General features: G+C 43.1%; 1 protein-coding gene across 15 annotated transcripts in view; it reads left to right on the plus strand.

Annotated features, from left to right (window-relative positions):
* Positions 1-18,432, plus strand: part of TOX2 (TOX high mobility group box family member 2) — a 322,550-nt gene that overhangs the window by 160,058 nt on the left and 144,060 nt on the right. For 7 of the 15 annotated variants that reach the window (XM_084853820.1, XM_084853828.1, XM_084853817.1 and 4 more), the window contains exon 4: positions 1,400-1,462. The exons of the other annotated variants lie outside the window; for them this stretch is intronic. In XM_084853820.1, the coding sequence (XP_084709946.1) occupies positions 1,400-1,462 (63 nt within the window). The remainder of the gene's footprint in view (positions 1-1,399; positions 1,463-18,432) is intronic. 15 annotated transcript variants of the gene reach the window in all.

The following is an 18,432-nucleotide window of genomic DNA, read 5'->3' on the forward strand; positions in this document are numbered from 1 at the left end:
CAAAGTTTGTCTACATTAATACCTTTCACATATGTGTCTGACCAACCCTTACTTCATTGTATAATAACCATGATGAAGTGAACTGTATCTATTTTATTGTCGCACAATAAATTGCTCCAAAAATGTTAAAATGTGGAATGTGTCAAAATCCATGTAAGACAGCATTTTGCCACTCAAAGGCTATAAATTTTGGTATTAACTACACAGCCAAAAAGGTAGGGGTGTGCACGTGTGTGTGTGTGCGTGCGCGCGCGCGCGTGCGCTATGTGTTTGTATATAATATGTAAAAGCTGGATGGTGTAAAAGAATGCGTTTGCTCTTCAGCTCATCCTGTTTTAAAGGTCTGTGTTTGAAAGAAAAGCATTCATCCTGTGCCAAACTTCACATATAACCAATCACAGCCAGGAGCAGGCGGACTCTTAGTGTGCTTCTATTTGTAGGGTTGCTAGGTTGCAGTCCAGAGGATCTTCCTCCCTCTTTTAATAGCCCCAGAGCTCTGAAGGAGGATCCAACCAAGTCTTCTCTCCTGTAGCCCCTCCCCCTTCTTGCCTGCTGAAACAGGCAAGAGTCTTGTTCTGTCACATCATGGGTGAGCGAAGGTACTGGATAATGAGCATGGTAGGAGAAGCAGTGGCTGCATCCTCCTTTGTGACTCTGGGGCTGTTAGACAGACAGAAAGGTACCCCTAGACTGTTAACTGGCAATCCCTCCTGTTTAAGATTTATGTACTGTACTCTCCACCTCTGTCAAAGTTTTACTAGTATTTATTATATTTTTAGTACAAGAGTGGTGTATTAATGTGCAAGAGTTTAGGATGCAATCGCAAGTGCTTGGATTCAGATCCAAGTTATGGATCTTAAGGTTCCATTGAAAATGGGACATGGTATTCATGACTTAAGTCCCATTCTTTTTAATGGGAACTAAGTGCAACTAATATAGTCTGGATCCAACCCAAGGTGTTTGAACTTGTTTTGGCATTCCCTTTGAGTACTTTAGATTCTCCCCCCCTCCCAATACGTTTTGACATAAAAGCTATGGTCACAAATATACATTGTCTGCTAGGACCAGCTGGAAGCAAGAGGGACTTGCCTTGTACAATCATGTTTTCAAATAAGGAAATCATGTGCAGCTACTCAGTAATGCCTGTTATCCAAAACATCTTCAAAACACTGTATGCAGATGAATAAATAATTCTCACAATAGCCCTATTAGATAAGAAGAGAGAATGATTGTCCCTCTTCTATAGATAGAAAGTCAGAAGGACACTGAGAACCAGCGTGATCTAGCTGCCCTAAACGTAGGAAGGGCTTTGGACAAATAAATAAATGAATAAATGATTCACTGGCAAAGCTTGGAATAGATCCTTTGTTTCCCCTAACTCCCAACCCTGTTGCTTTAGTCATTAGATTGCCTTCCACTGAGGTCCATGGGACTGCACAGGAGTAACTATTTGCAGCATGTGGTAAGTGTTTTCAGAAATGGAGCTTTAAACTCCATGCATATGCGCAGTTATGTTTAAATTAACATACCCATATGCAGAGAATTAATCTTAACCTCCATTTTTGTTTCATAATGTGTGTTTTTCATGATGTTAAGAATTACTGGTTAGCTAGTGATCAGAAGCTGTATTTACCTTACTTTTTTGTGTAGTTCCATTGGGATAGAAAGCTGAAACTGGATAGAAGTATATAAAACAGAACAATATTGTTAAATTTTATTATTATTAAAACATACAGAAAGCAATGGCTGTTCTCCAGATAATCATAATGTAGAAAAAAATCACAATAAAATACTGATATCCTACAACAGAGCAAAACTTTAAAAACTACTTACTGCGTTGGAATTAGCTGCACATAAGGAAAACACATGGGTTAAACCAATGTTGCAGTAGAGGAAGTCCTCTAGCACATTGGGACTTTATTCTTCTCTCCTCTTCACTGTAGCCCTCCACACTGCCTGAAAACCTGTTCTGGAGGGTTTCTGAACCCTCCGGAGCAGATTTTCAGGATGTGTGGGGAGCTGCTGCAGCGGGGCAGGAAAGGGGGGTATGCGGAATCCATAAGTGGAATGACCCGGTTGGACACAACCCTCTGAAATGCAGAGTATGGTAGTAGCTCAATTTAGACATCACGTTAAGCCATGATGACAGAAGCTTAACCATGGTTTGGTGTGAATTCACAAATTGTGCTTTGTGGTCAGCTGGCAGTCCACAATCAGAAACAGTAGGTTGAAGTGGATTTGCATATTATTGTTTGTCATGATATCTGAATTGACCAATCATAGTTATGGCTATCACTCTTACCTTCAGAGGCTGCTATACCTCAGAGACAAGAATAAACTTATGAACTTAAGAAGTCAATTGCTAAACACACAAAAAATGAAAGCAGGCAATTAGCTGTAGAGTTTTAACCATGGGTGTCTTGTTGTACATCTTGAAGCTCAAATCATGGGATGAGGTTTTTTACTATGATTGGCCATGATGTTGGAATCAAGCCATTGTGACCTTATTGTTCGTAATTTATCTAAGCTATAAAAATTTTAGTAGCACAGCATCAGGGGCCATGGATACTTCCTCAGGGCTCAACCATAACTATCAATTATAGTATTTGCTGAATGGGACCATTGAGTTCCAGTGTCCAGAGCTAGACACTCAAGCAAGCCTCTGTAGGACTGTGGCCTAATGACTGAATTAAGGCTGCAATCTTACCCTCATTTACCTGGGAGAAGGCCACATTGAATAAAATTGGATTTATTTCTGAATGAACATATAGTACACTGCCTTGGGTTCCTTAAGGAGAAAAAAAAGGCAGGATATAGATGTAATAAATAAATAAATAATTCTGCTATAAGTATCCAGTGGGTCCAAACCACCAAGCACCATTGTTTCAACCCTCCCCTCATTAATTTTAATTGGGGTTGTGCCGATTTCCATGCAAGCCCAGCTAAATGAATGGAGGATGTGCAACAACAGTGCTTGGTAGATTGCACACAATGCATATTTAATGGAATGATTTGATGAATGCATTGTTAAGTTTTTAAACTTTCAAACTTTGCTAAAGGATTAAAGATTCTACATACATACTACCTTTCATCTGTTCTCTGCACCTGTCAGACTTTTTCTCCTTTCATCCCCATTGACTGTGAGATATGAAGAAAGTTAATGTTCTCTTCGTTAAGGCAAGGGGAGTGTGGCCAATATTTTGACCACATCCTCCTTCGTTGGTTATAAAAGAAACTTTAGTTCTATAAATATCCTGCATACACCAAGTTCTCATTACGAAGGGGCAAAGTGAGGAGGAAATTCACCAGTTGAGGTGTAACCACAGATGTCGATGTGTGCCTTTCTCTTCTTGAGGCCTGCCTGATGTGAAATGCTGTTACAAAGACAAGGAGACTGTTCTGGGCCCACTCATATTTATTTTTATAAACACAACATTAGCCTCCCAGTATTGTCAGGAAGTCATGCTGCACTAGATGTTTTACTAGTTGGAATTTGTTACATAGTCCATGGCATCTGTTGAAAGCAGTTGTGGTGGGAAGCATGCTCAGTTTCACTGATGTGCAGCCCTGGAGTTGAGGAGTATTAGGGACCTTATGCATCATCAGAAAACTAGGAGTAAGGAACCTGCAGCTGAGTCAGCATCAAGAAACGTTTTGTCAGGGCAGAATCAAGAGGACTTAGTCCACAAATGAGGGCCATTCTTAGGAACCCATAATAAATATCATATATAGAAATGTGTCCTGTTTAGAACCACAGCCTGAGCAGGCATTGTTTGATTTTTTTTCCTATTATTTCATATGCCTAAGAACAGCTAATGGAAATTATTTTTCTTACTGAGTGCAGCACTAGGCTCAGCTTGTGGTGTGGTGGGGGGCGGGGTGGAGAGGTGTAGTCCATAAGGATTCTGTCTCCCTGTTCAGCTGCCTACCAGTTTTGAATGTCTGTATTTGGCATGAGGGACTCAAGACAGGATTGGGATTTTGTTAGTGTACCATCTGGCCCAGTACAACAGCTGGCGGAGGTAGTCTCAAGGTGTTGTTAAAGACCACAGAGATATTGGTCTTGGGAATCTTCAATATACATGCCGAGATCACCTTGTTTGGAGCAGCTTGGGATTTCATGGCCACCATGGCAACTATGTTCCTGTCTGAAATGATTGGATCCGGTTTTCTGTACTGGATTAGGAAAAGGTAATCTATGCATGGGTAGCTGACAGTCACTCTGTTGTCCTGGACAGACCATTATCTGATTAGGTCTGGCCTACTACATGCTGCTTTGGAACTCTGCAGGGGTGGAGAAACATTTTTAATGGTCTGCCCCTGGATGCTTATGGATCCAGAAAGTTTCCTACAGTCCCTGGAGGAGTTTCCCCATAGATTTGTCTGACTGTTCTTCCATGTCTGTGCCTGCAAGAAGGAGATGACTCAGGCTATTGGTACTATTGCTCTCAGATGTCCTCAGACAAATCATGAAGTCATGTTGTCCATTGTATTCTGAGGAGCTGAAGGCAATGAAACGATTGGGTTGACAACTAGAGCATAAATGGCAGCAGGACTCAGGGAAAATATGGGCTAGAGTAGAGTCAATTTAAGGGACTTCTCTGTGGTATTGAAGAAACCTTACTTCTCTGCCACCATTGCTTCTGCACAGTGTTGACCATTGCCATTCCAAGCTATTCTGAATCCTGTGGGTCAACTGGTAGAATCCTTGGAGGCCAACTGTGATCAGTTTGCTTTAAGTTTGGCAGATAAAATCACATCTGCACTGACTTTGATGCCATTGTTATTACAGACTCAGGGAAGGATGTAGCCAGGATACCATCAGGTCATATTGTTATTGATACTTATCAGCTTATGCAGCCTGAGGATTTGGACAAGCTGTTTGGAGCGTTGAGCACTACTACCTGTTTGCTGGATCCTTGCTCTTCCTGGCTCTTGTTAATGTGTCTTTGGGAGGGGGGTGTACTCTACCGTCTTGAGAGAAGTGGTGGTTCAACCTTCATTGGAGAAATCTGACTTGGACCCCACTGTTTTGGATAACTTTCACCCAGAGTTCAGTTTATTACTCGAGCAAAGTATTGGAGTGAGTAGTGATGCCTGAACTTCAGGCAGTTTTGGATGCAACTGAGTATTTTGATCGATCCAAATCTGGTTTCTGGCCTTGTTTTGGGACATAAGCAGCCTTGGCCACCCTGGTGGATAACTTATATCAAGGAATGGATGGGGGAAGTGAAACCCTGTAGGTTCAACCGGACATCTCAGCAGCTTTCAGTACCATTGACCGTGGTGTTGGTCAATGGCATTGAAATGGGGTTGCATTCTCCCTGAAAGACCAAGTAGGCAATTTGGAGGTTCTTCTGGACTTGGAGCTACCTATAGAGGCACAGTTGGCATTGGTGGCTGGAAGTGCCTTTTACTAGCTTATGCTGGATAGCAGCTGCAATCCTATCTGAAGAAAGCAGACCTTGCCTCAGCTACTGTACCATTTAAGGCTGTGGGTTCTGATGATGCTCTGCGATGTGGCTTGAGTTATAGGGTTCTGCTATGGATTGGATCTTGAGCAGGGGTCAGATTGGGTCAGTTTTCTCAGAAAGCAAGACGGAAAAAGATCAGCACCACAGAAAGCTCCAAGTCTACTGGGGCTGGAAGCTAGACCAGGTGTTGTCTGTATGTTGCTCCAACAAGGAGCAGAGCAAGACTGAGATATAAATAGAAATATAGCAGCCTTTAGGTTGGTTGGTGCTGCCTCCATACTGTCTGAGGCATGGTCTCTTATCGGGGCTGGCCTGTTCTACCAATCTCAAGCTGCGATGACGTTGGGGTGGCTGGAGTATATTAGTGTCCTCATGGCCTGAGTCCTCAAAATCTGAAGAGGGTAATGCAACCTCCTCTAGATGCAAGAGAGCCAGCTCTTGGGGCCTTTCTGGTGAATGGGGTCCTGCAGAGGTGGAAGCCACATGATGATTTTCCATGGCCAAGTCATATCTCTGAACCATTAATTCTGGAGCCTCATCAGAGGACAAGAAGTTGGGAACCTCTGAGAATGAGGGTTTAGGGTCCTGGTCCTTGACAGCTACACATGTTCTGATCTCATCCAGATTAGACTACTGCAATGTGTCTATGTGGAGCTGCCTCTGAAGATGGTTTGGGAACTTCAGCTGGTACAGAATGCAGCTGCTAGAATGCTTGTGGGGACCAGGCAGTCCAAAGATATTACACTAATACTGTACCATTTACATTGGGTGCCTGTTCATTTCTGGGTGCTGGTTTTGACTGTTAAAACCCTGAACAGTTCAGGATCAGGTTATCTGAAGGACCATCTGCAGCCATAGAAACCTGCCCGGGCCCTAAGACTAACTTCAGAGGCCCTGCCTGTTAGCCTGCAATTAAGGTCTATTGGACTGGCAGGCATTAGATACAGGGCCTTTTCAGTGATGGTCTCACATCTGAAACCCTCTCCTAAAAGAGATATGTATGGCCCCAAGTTTGTCCTCTTTTAACCCAACCTTAAAACCCTTTATGTTTCAGTCTGGATTTTATTGAAGTGTTGTTGCATGATGGGCTTTTAAACAGCTGCTGTTTTTAGTTTTGATCAATTGTTTTATGTATATTGTGTATGTTGTATATTATGATGTTTTAATTAGTTTTATAAGCCTCAGTGGGAGAGCTGAAAGATGGCATATAAATTTCCTAAAAAATGAAATAAATAAAATTATCTAGTCATTACCACCATATGCACAGTGAAGGCCAATGGCAGTTTGGTCTCTGATTACTGAGGATTTACAGCTGATCCATACAATGCTTGCATGATGTGGTTGCCATCTTTACTCACCCCACCCTATTTATGTTTGAAATTGGTCCACAGAAGGGAGGTTGGATAACATGGCTACTTCTCATAACAGCATTGGGATGGGAAGTAACCACATTATCCACTCATCTCATGTGACTCCCTCTTTCAAATGTTGCCAGCGGCATGGGGGGTGATTGAACAGAAGCAGCAACATTTCCACACAGGAAATGAAAGAACTGGACTTCAGTACAAGACATAACATTTTGGCTGACTGGTTTCCAAAAGTGTCTGCAGGAGGTCCAAAGTTCATCCTATCATGATTCATAGCACAGGCTGCCGCCACAATGGGTAAGATTAATTTAGGAATGTCTACCAAATTGGAAAGGAATAAAAAGAGAACTTGGGGCCAGTTAACATGTTATTACATGGAAATACATCTGCATTGTGGTGCTCAGTGCAATTGAAGATTACATGGGGGTGCAGGGAGAGAAACATGTATGCTACCTTGAGTTCATTGGAGGAAATGCAGGATATACATTTACAGTGTACATTTACAAACAACAGCAGCAGCAGCAACCAAAAGATAATGTTTGCAAGCACTTACACCATGTAACATTCCAGTTGTGTGGAGTGTCTCCATGCTGTGCTGCCTGCCCTTGGTAAGATTTGGGTAGTGAAGAGAAAGAAGTTACTGGGAGAGGACTGGTTTTAATGCAAGAAGGGAAGGTGGGAGAGTGAAGTAGGACGACTAGAAGAGATAAGCAAAGAAAATATTGAAATAAGGAGTGGAGTGGACGGGAGGATAAGAATCGCACGTGTTAGGAAAACAAGCGGAGCCAACAAAAAAGGGCATGATAAAGCAAATTCCTCATCAGTGCAGTAGAGTGTTTTTTTATTTTTTCATTTGAACAGGAAGCTTTTTCCCCCCTTCTCCTCATTCATTCATTCCATTTCTATACTGCCCAATAGCCAAACTTCCCTTGGCAGTTCACAACAGGATAAAACATAATATAAAACCTTTAACATACAGAAATTTAAAACATTTTGGGGGAAAAACAATAACAACCCTTCCCAGGCCTTTTATAGTATGTAGGGAGACATAAGCTTCTAGGACGTTGCTGAGCACTTTTTAGCTGTTCATTTTGCAGGAATAATATCAGATACAGCAGAGAGTTCTTTTCAGCATCTTGGCAAAGAATGTGAAGCAGCACTGAGAGACAGACTCTGCAACAGGGGAGGTGGGGGGCATCTATTGAGCAGGCTGGGTTAAAGAACTGTCAGCAAGAAATGGGTTTTCAGGGGGGATTTGGAAATATGTTCATTTGTCAGAAATAAAAGACAGATCAGAGCCAGAACAGGAGAACATTCCATGCAGTACAAACCACTTTCTATCATGCTAGAGAGTGGGACAGGGTGTTTTTGATACAATGGCCCCATTTAGAGAACCATGAGCACAGCAGAATGCTATGCATGTGTTCCTATGCTCATGGGGCAACTGTGCAAGTCAGAGCAGAAATTTCTCGTAGCATTGGTGGAGGGAAGGGTGGTGAATGGGGAAATTGTGTGTGTATGTGTGTTTGGATTCAGTGTAAATTGCCTATTATGATGGCCAGAGGAACCTAGACTGTCCAGGGTGCTCCCACCCTCGTTTCTCCTCTGCCTAATGGCTGATGAGTGCTAAGAAAAGAGACTGGGTATGTCCAGACAGAAAGACATTGCACAACTATTCCATCTTCTCTTCCTTAGGCAGTGAGAAAACACAGGAGTATTATAAGTTGAAGACACCATCTGGACCCAGGGCCATCATCAAGGGTAGGCATGGTTGGGCACCTGCTGAGGGCCCATATCCCAGCGGGGGCCCATTGACAATAGCCTCTGGACTTGCTCCTCCTCTTCATCATGTAATCTGCTTGTTCACCTGGCTCTTGCTCTGGCCCAGACAACAGTAGTGGTGAGAAGAAGCCACAGTAGATGCCACTGCCTGCTTGCTCTCTAGCTCTCTGCGTACCAAGCAAGCAAATGGTAGCAATGATGAGAAAGAAGATGAGGAGTGTCAACGGCAGTGAGAAGATACACTCAATGTTGGAAAGGCCCCCTTGAGGGTGTCTTGCCCAAGGGCCCTCAAAAACCTGGAGCTGGCACTGTCTGTACCCCTTGTAATCCCATGACTGAGGCAGGGCAATTGTATGATAAAGGCCTGGTCTGGAAGCACACCGTTTAGAAGCTCCACACAGAATAAATCTACTAGGGAGGCAGGGAGAAGAAGATTCAAAATCACAGAGACAACACTGTAGCAGGTTTAGGGCAGTTACTGAATGCTGAGTTTCTTCTTCAGGCTTTCACATAGAGAGTAAAAAATATGTTTTGCTCACTAGCTGCTGTTACGTTTTCCTCTGCATGTTCCCCTTATAAAATAGTGCCACCGTGCAGTTCATTTTCTCCATTTCTATGATGCATGCTCAGGGCCGTTGGATAACATGGTAGGTGCTGCTGAACCTTTTATACAGAGACCCTTTAGCATGTCATTGAAGCTGTTGTAAACAGAAACCGCTGAGCCAGGGTGTTTGTGTCTGCAATTTGTTGTTGCTTTTATCCTAGAGATGTGGCTTTAGCCAATGCCATGCCTCTCTTGTCTGGGTATATTTCTGTTTGGGGGTTGAAGGCAGTTGCAGACACACTCACAAAGGGGTGTTCCCTCCTTTTAGGCACTTAATTGGAACATTCTAAAATCCTGATGTGGATTAATAACAAACACACTTCAAATAAGTAAAGTGGTTCTTTTTTCTTCTTCTCCCCCCTCCCCCTCCAATTGATTCCAATTGCGGGATTAGCTGCAACAGCTCCAAGCTGCCATAGAAGGGGGCAATTCTGTAGCTTCCCTGGCAAACATAAGGGGATTGGATCCCTGTGCGTGGAATGATCCATTTCAGGGACATACTGCTGGTGGGTACATTGGTGGTGGTGCTTGTCATTAACAGCTACAGAGCTTTCCAGAGTGTAACTGAGGCCTCTGGGGTGCTTGTCTGATTTTGATTTTTGATAGTTATGTGTTTGTTTATGTTATAACTCTCTGTAGTCCTTAGGAACAGGAAAGGGTTGACATGCAAACAAGTACATGCAGTTTAACATTATAATATGGAAGAATATTTGAAGGGGCAGCATCACATCTTCAGATATTACTTCCTTGTCTATTAAATGTTTTAAATCAACATCTGCAGGTTTCAGGAGTGGAGGCTCCCAAAGTGCCATCTTTCTAAACTGGCAAAGTATTAAATAGCTTCTGCCTTGTGCAACATACAGTCAGGGCCAGAAATATTGGAACAAGGATAACTGTTTTGGCAGTTGGCCTCTGTACACCACCACATTGAAGTGGAAAGGAAACACACCCAGACGGGAGCGAAGGCAGGACTTTCAGCTGTAATTCACGGGGTCTGACAAAAGTGGGGCACTAACCATTCAGGACATACAACCAGTGGCATACACACACACCCATCCTTCGTGGCTCATAAGTAATGGAACAAATGGCTGACAAGCAGCTGCATGGCCAGGTGTGGCCTGTTTCCTGGGTACCCCATGACCAATCAAGCAGGTAAAAGGCCTGGAGGTGGTTCTGAGTGTTACATTTGCATTTGGTAGCTGTTCACTGGAACTCCCAACATGAGGTCCAGTGAGGTGTCCATGCGAGTGAAGGAGGCCATCATTAGGCTGAGGAAACAACATAAACCCATCAGAGAGATAGCAAAAACATTGGGAGTGGCCAACACAACAGTTTGGAACATCCTGAAAAAGAAGGAATTAACTGGTAAGCTCAGCAACAGCAAAAGGCCTGGAAGACCATGGAAGACAACTAAAGTGGATGACCGCAGAATTCTTCTCATGGTGAAGGAGAACCCTTTCACAACATCTAGCCAGGTCAAGAACACTCTTGCGGAGGTAGGCATGTCATTGTCAACATCTACAGTCAAGAGACGGCTTTATGAATGTAAATACAGAGGCTTCACAACAAGGTGCAAACCACTGGTAACGCTCAAGCACAGACAGGCCAGATTAGCCTTTGCCAGCAAACACCTAAAAAAGCCTGCCCAGTTCTGGAATAAGATTCTTTGGACGGATGAAACCAAGATGAACTTGTACCAGAATGATGGGAAGAGAAAAGTATGGAGAAGGAAAGGAACAGCTCATGATCCAAAGCAGACCACATCATCTGTCAAACATGGTGGAGGCAGTGTTATGGCATGGGCATGTATGGCTGCCAATGAAACCGGGTCACTGGTGTTTATTGATGACCTGACTGCTGATAAAAGCAGTAGGACGAATTCTGAAGTGTATAGGGCTATACTTTCTGCTCAGATTCAGCCGAATGCTGCCAAACTGATAGGATGCTGCTTCATATTGCAGATGGATAATGGCCCAAAACATACAGCAAAAGCTACTCAAGAGTTTCTCCAGGCAAAGAAGTGGGATGTTCTTCACTGGCCAAGTCAGTCACCTGATCTCCACCCAACAGAGCATGCTTTTCACTTCCTGAAGACAAGACTGAAGGCAGAAAGTCCCACAAACAAGCAGCAGCTGAAGGCAGCTGCAGTAAAGGCCTGGCAAAGCATCTCGAGGGAGGAAACTCAGCATTTGGTCATGTCCATGGGTTCCAGACTTCAGGCAGTCATTGACTGCCAGGGATTTTCATCCCGGTTTTAAAGGCGATCCTTAATTTTGAAATGATGTTGGTTTGTTCCATTACTTATGAGCCACCAAAGATGGGTGTGTGTGTATGCCACTGGCTGTCCTTTCTGAATGGTTAGTGCCCCACCTTTGTCAAGCCCCTTGAATTACAGCTGAAAGTCCTGACTTCGCTCCCATCTGGGTGTGTTTCCTTTCAACTTCAGTGTGGTGGTGTACAGAGGCCAACTGCCAAAACAGTTATCCTTGTTCCAATATTTCTGGCCCTGACTGTATATAAGCTAAGTATCATGGCCCTATAGGGAGGAACAGGCAAGAGTTCAGTTGGAGGAACCAGAGTACAGTGATGTGAATGTAGTAGGCCAGGAGTGGGCAACCTCTAGTAATAGGCCAGGAGAGGCAGATCATTCTTGCCAGAGGTTTGGATCGTTCACATGCAGAGGGTTTTTGAAATTAGGCTGAGGGACACAGGTTGCCCACCCCCGATTTGGCAGATAAGCAAGCCATAGTAACTCGTCCTTCGATGAATTCAAGAGGAAACAAGTGGTTGTGAGAGTGATATGTGACCCTCTTTCTTGATCTACTGATACAAGATTCTTAAGCAAGCAAATTCAGACACCTGCATTTGCTGAGCAATCCATGGAGTGGGTGTGCATGAGATGGGGACAGGAGATTTAAGGGAAGGAAGTGGGAGGCACCTGGAAAACTCAAATGTACAGAGCCACTCAGCCTCTGCAACTGCATCACTCGGAGCCAAACAAGACATTACACTAATTCCGTAGCGTGTAGCTGAGGCTTGACTTAGTTACATGAGCTTGACTCATGTAAATGCACATGGCCCTGATTCAGATTGGGACCATGGCACTCTGAGAGGGGAGGGCTAAACTCCCCCCCCCTCATTTTTTCCCCTGAAATCCCACTGCAAGAGGGTTGAAAAAAGAAAAAAAAAGTCTCTATTGACTCCAACGGAGGCCTTTTCTCCTTTCTTTTAACCTACCCATCCAGGAATGGGAAGGAATTTCTGGGGGAGGGAAATGGGTGAGGGGAAGATTCAACCCTACCCTCCCAAAGTGCCATGGTCCCAATCCAAATTGGGGATGTGCACACTTACAAGAGAGTAAAAAGTAAGTCAGGCCTGAGCTATACACTACACATTTAGCCTAAGGAGCAATCCTATGGCTGCTAGATAGTGGGTAGACAGCCATAGGATATGCTGTTTTCCAGGAAACCCCCCCCACACACACACTTCTGCGCTGCCTCAGAGGCAGTGCAGAACAGCCCCATCCTCCACAAAGGGGAGCGTGGAGGGGCTGGAAAGGGGCGTGTCTGGGGACATTCCGGGGCAGGGAGATCGTAGCTGCCTGTATGACACATCTAATATGTTGTACAGCAGCCTCCTTCCCCGCTCCGTGCTCCTGCAGCTAGACAGCCACAATTGGCTGTCTAGCAGAAAAAGCAGGGCAGGAGAATCATGGAGGGAACGATCCCCTCCGTGCTTCTCCTGCCCTGCTTTGGATAGGCGGTCGCCTCCAAGTTCAGAGGCGGCCATCTATCTAGATAGGATTGTGCTGTAATGTGTTGCTTGCCTCTTAGCCTTGCCAACGTACATGGTGTGTACATAAATCAGATTGACTACATCCTTTGTAGCCAAAGGTGGCGGACATGTATGCAGTCGGTAAAAACAAGACCTGGAGCTGACTGTAGTTCAGATCACGAACTTCTTATTGCACAATTTAGAATCAGACTAAAGAGAATAGGGAAGACCCACAGAGCAGTTAGATATGAGCTCACTAATATTCCTAATGAATATGCAGTGGAGGTGAAGAATAGATTTAAGGGACTAGATTGAGTAGATAGGGTCCCGGAAGAACTATGGACAGAAGTTCACAACATTGTTCAGGAGGTGGCAACAAAAAACGTCCCAAAGAAAAAGAAAGCCAAGAAGGCAAGATGGCTGTCTGCTGCGACACTGGAAGCAGCCCAAGAAAGAAGGAAAGCAAAAGGCAACAGTGATAGGGGGAGATATGCCCAATTAAATGCAAAATTCCAGAGGTTAGCCAGAAGAGATAAGGAATTATTTTTCAACAAGCAATGCGCGGAAGTGGAAGAAGATAATAGAATAGGAAGGACAAAAGACCTCTTCCAGAAAATTAGAAACATCGGAGGTAAATTCCAGGCAAAAATGGGTATGATCAAAAACAAAGATGGCAAGGACCTAACAGAAGCAGAAGAGATCAAGAATATCTCTTCTGGCAAGAATATACGGAAGATCTGTATAGGAAGGATAACAACATCGGGGATAGATTTGACAGTGTGGTCAGTGAGCTAGAGCCAGACATCCTGAAGAGTGAGGTTGAATGGGCCTTAAGAAGCATTGCTAATAACAAGGCAGCAGGAGATGACAGTATCCCAGCTGAACTGTTTAAAATCTTGCAAGATGATGCTGTCAAGGTGATGCCTGCCATATGCCAGCAAATTTGGAAAACACAAGAATGGCCAACAGATTGTAAAAAATCAACTTATATCCCCATTCCAAAAAAGGGAAGCACCAAAGAATGTTCAAACTATCGAACAGTGGCACTCATTTCACATGCCAGTAAAGTAATGCTCAAGATCTTGCAAGGTAGACTCCAGCAATTCATGGAATGAGAATTGCCAGATGTACAAGCTGGGTTTAGAAAAGTCAGAGGAACTAGAGACCAAATTGCCAATATCCACTGGATAATGGAGAAAGCCAGGGAGTTTCAAAAAAACATCTATTTCTGTTTTATGGACTATTCTAAAGCCTTTGACTGTGGATCATCACAAATTGTTGCAAGTTCTTGGTGGTATGGGGATACCAAGTCATCTTGTCTGCCTCCTGAGGAATCTGTATAACGACCAAGTAGCAACGGTAAGAACAGACCACGGAACAACGGACTGGTTTAAGATTGGGAAAGGAGTACGGCAGGGTTGTATACTCTCACCCTACCTATTCAACCTGTACGCAGAACACATCATGCGATGTGCTGGGCTTGAGGAAGCCAAGGCTGGAGTTAAAATCACTGGAAGAAACATTAACTATCTCAGATATGCAGACGATACCACTTTGATGGCTGAAAGCAAGGAGGAGCTGAGGAACTTTATGACGAAGGTGAAAGAAGAAAGTGCAAAAGCTGGGTTGTAGTTAAACCTCAAAAAAATCAAGATTATGCCAACCAGCTTGATTGATACCTGGCAAATAGAGGGAGAAAACGTGGAGGCAGTGACAGACTTTGTCTTTCTAGGTGCAAAGATTACTGCAGACGCTGACTGCAGCCAGGAAGTCAGAAGACGTTTACTTCTTGGGAGGAGAGCAATGACAAATCTTGATAAAATAGTGAAGAGCCGAGACAGCACACTGACAACAAAGGTCCACATAGTTAAAGCAATGGTATTCCCCGTAGTAACCTATGGCTGCGAGAGCTGGACCATAAGGAAGGCTGAGCGAAGGAAGATAGATGCTTTTGAATTGTGGAGCTGGAGGAAAATTCTGAGAGTGCCTTGGACTGCCAGAAGATCAAACCAGTCCATACTCCAGGAAATAAAGCCAGACTGCTCACTTGAGGGAATGATATTAAAGGCAAAACTGAAGTACTTTGGCCACATAATGAGAAGACAGGATACCCTGGAGAAGATGCTGATGCTAGGGAAAGTGGAAGGCAAAAGGAAGAGGGGCCGGCCAAGGGCAAGATGGATAGATGATATTCTGGAGGTGACGGACTCGACCTTGGGGGAGCTGGGGGTGGCGACGGCCAACAGGAAGCTCTGGCATGGGCTGGTCCATGAAGTCACGAAGAGTCGGAAGAAACAACAACAAAATAGTCACAAGCAGCCCTTTCCCAGTTGTAGTGAATGGAAACACCCTGTAATTGGGAACATGGCTGCTCACCTCTATGAACTACATCTGCATATAGCCCAATTCACACCAAGGTTTCTGTAGAAACGAGTCCTTATTTTAAAACAGCACTTGTGGCTAGTGCAGACATAATGCTAACCAAATGCTAACCATGGTTTAGCGAACTGAAGTGGGACACAAAGTTAAGTGCTCCTGTCAGTCACGTGTGAATTTACAATCAGCCCTGGCCTACATTTGCTCATTGCTAACAATGGTTAAGGCTGCTCCTGAACTCCAGGTCAGAGATCAAACCGTGGTTAGCAAAGGTCACACATATCGCCCAACCAGGAATGGGGGAGGTATGGTGAGAGAGAACATGAGACTGGACAGCGAGTTCCTGATCACAAAACCACAGTGAGTGGTTATATCTTTAGAGTCTCTCAATCTCTCATTCATTTAGACAAGGAAAGGGCTACTGTACATGTTACAAGACTATACAGAGGCCACCAAATTGCACCATGTTGTTGCTATTATCACATGTTAAGCCATTCATGTGCAGCAGATTACATAAATGTTGCCACTCCATCAGGGACCTTGCCTTTTGAACATTTGCCATAGTGTACAGTTCATGAGGAGCTGCATATGAATAACTCACCACTTGGTTTTTTTTTTTTTAAAAAAAACCCTCTGGTGAGGTTTAAACATCCTGTATATGGCAGCTGCCACAGGTAAATTATTCCCTCTCTCCTTGTTTCATTTTTTAAAATTGTGAGCTGGCAGGCAGGGACTTGTGTTTTTCCCCCCCTACTTTTGTGCAGCACCTAGTACATATTGGATACTTTTTAAAGTAATAAATTATGATGATGATGACGACGACGATATGGATTTTACGTTTGTGTACAGCACCTACTGTGATTTAGGTGGTGGTGTTACTTTACTATTAAGAAAAATAAATCCTTCTCAGGAAGAAAATCAAGGCAGTATAGACCACAACTGTCATCCTCCTGCAGAAACCAAATGTTGCTGCTTCTCTGAGTTACAGTGTTTAAGAACACCTGTGAAGTGTAATGAGAAATAAATTAGCATTTAAATATAGCAGTACAGTTTCCAGGCCTGGCGACCGCTGCAATAAAACAGAGCATAAAGCCACTCAAATCAAGCTGCAAAACAAATTGAATTCCAAATTAGCAGGCTTACAAAAATAAACAGAGGTAAATGTTGGAGCATTTTAAACATAACACCAGACATTGTTGACACGGGAACAAGCAAGCAAATTGAAGTGTTCAGGACTCTGAGGCTTCTTGTAATCCTATGAAGACAGTAGTCAGCCTCTCTCCATTTGAATGGAGCCTTTACACTTTTGGTTATAACTATCTTGAAATTCTGCTCATTAATGGGACTCTATTTAAAAACAAAATTCTCTGCCATAAGTCCATGGTGAGGAATAATAATCATACAATCCTGTGTGAAGATTTTCTTCGTATTAATCGGAGGCCTGTTTGCAATCCTGTGCTAGTGTTTTTCTCAGAGGCAATAAATGAAAGAAATATGTCTTTTTAAATTTTATAAAACTCAAAGAAATGGTTTTAAACAGCTTTTCTTCACCTCCTATAATTATTTATTTTCAAACAGTCCTTCAGGGTAATGTTCCGTTTTCTTATTTCACACTCCTTTTTCTCATAAATGAACCATCACTTCAATAAATCATTATGAAAACAGAGACTAACACAAACCCTGAAAGGTTGAAAGATTTATGTAACACATTTATGTTTTCCATTTTCTCATTCTGGTACTCTGCTGCTAAAGCTAAGCTAATAAAAGCTGCTATTAATATTTCTTGTTGCCTAGCAACCGCAGAGAGGGAGTAATAGCTATAGCTAGAAAAATAGATGACCGATAAGGAAAAATTCAATTCTTTTATTATCTCAAGGGAAAATGGGCTTTTACTGGAACATTATGATGTACGAGTGCGAAGTTGAATACAAAGGATTTTTCGGGTTGTTTTTCTGTTTTTAATGAACATTATTTTACCTTTGCTAACTCTGTTAAGTTGTTCCTCTCCCCCCTTCTTAGGCTTAATTGAACAGCCCCCACTAATGCTCTCATTGTAATAAATTTGGCATATACATTTGGAAACTCTCTCCTTTTTTTGCTAGAGGATGTATAATCACTTGTAATGTTTTTCTCCAGGCTGATACTTGCAACATGACATCTAACTGCTTTATGTGTGTGTGTGTGTGCGCGCGCGCGTGTATATATCCTTATCCTTAACTGAAGGAATGCATAGTTCAAAGAAGCTACTTTTTAATTATTTGCTGTGTGTTCAAGTTTGTGTCCATTAGGGGAGTTTTTTACTTTAGTTAACTCACTACTATAAACCATGAGAGATGCTTTTGTTAACTAGATTTGGGGCCTGTTTTCAGAAAATCCCTTTATAATGGGAATGAGCCAGAACTCGTTAGTGCGTGCTTGTGTGTGTGTGTGTGTGTGTGTGAGAGAGAGAGAGAGAGAGAGAGAGAGAGAGAGAGATGTCTTACCAAGGTAAGTGCAGGCGTTAAAGCTTAACAAACTCTTCTATAAGCAAATCTCCACATGCACCTTGAGTTCGAATCCATATTCGTTGCTAGAAGTTGCTAAGAAACAACTTTGTGCCACCCAGAACTGTCATAGGATTTCACTCCTTTGTCTTTGTTTGTGGCTATTGTGCAACCTGTTGAGATGAGACCTGGCAGCAAAGGCACAAATGGAAGAAATTAACTGTCATTTTTAAAAGAGAGGAAATGAGGAGCGTGTTGCATATGTTTTGACTGTATGAGAGCCAAACAAGGATGGCTTAGCCAGTCTTGCTATGATTAGACTTGACCTTGGATCCTTATTTTTCCCTTAGGAAAAAATGGTCATTTCTCAGCAAGGTGGAAAGCTCACTGAAATATACTAGAAGTAATATAATATAATACAATACAATATAATAGTTCAGCATTGGTTGCATCTTTATTGCAAGAAATGCAAGAGGCAGCCCTAGTGCTAAGAAAATAACTGTACAGAATATCCAGCTATTCTCTCTGTTTTTGAACCTCTCCACAACATCCTGTAGCCCTTCCTAACCAAA

Source organism: Heloderma suspectum, chromosome 4 (assembly GCF_057233095.1).
Source record: "Heloderma suspectum isolate Gila_16-S chromosome 4, 16-S_ref, whole genome shotgun sequence".
Taxonomy (NCBI): domain Eukaryota; kingdom Metazoa; phylum Chordata; class Lepidosauria; order Squamata; family Helodermatidae; genus Heloderma; species Heloderma suspectum.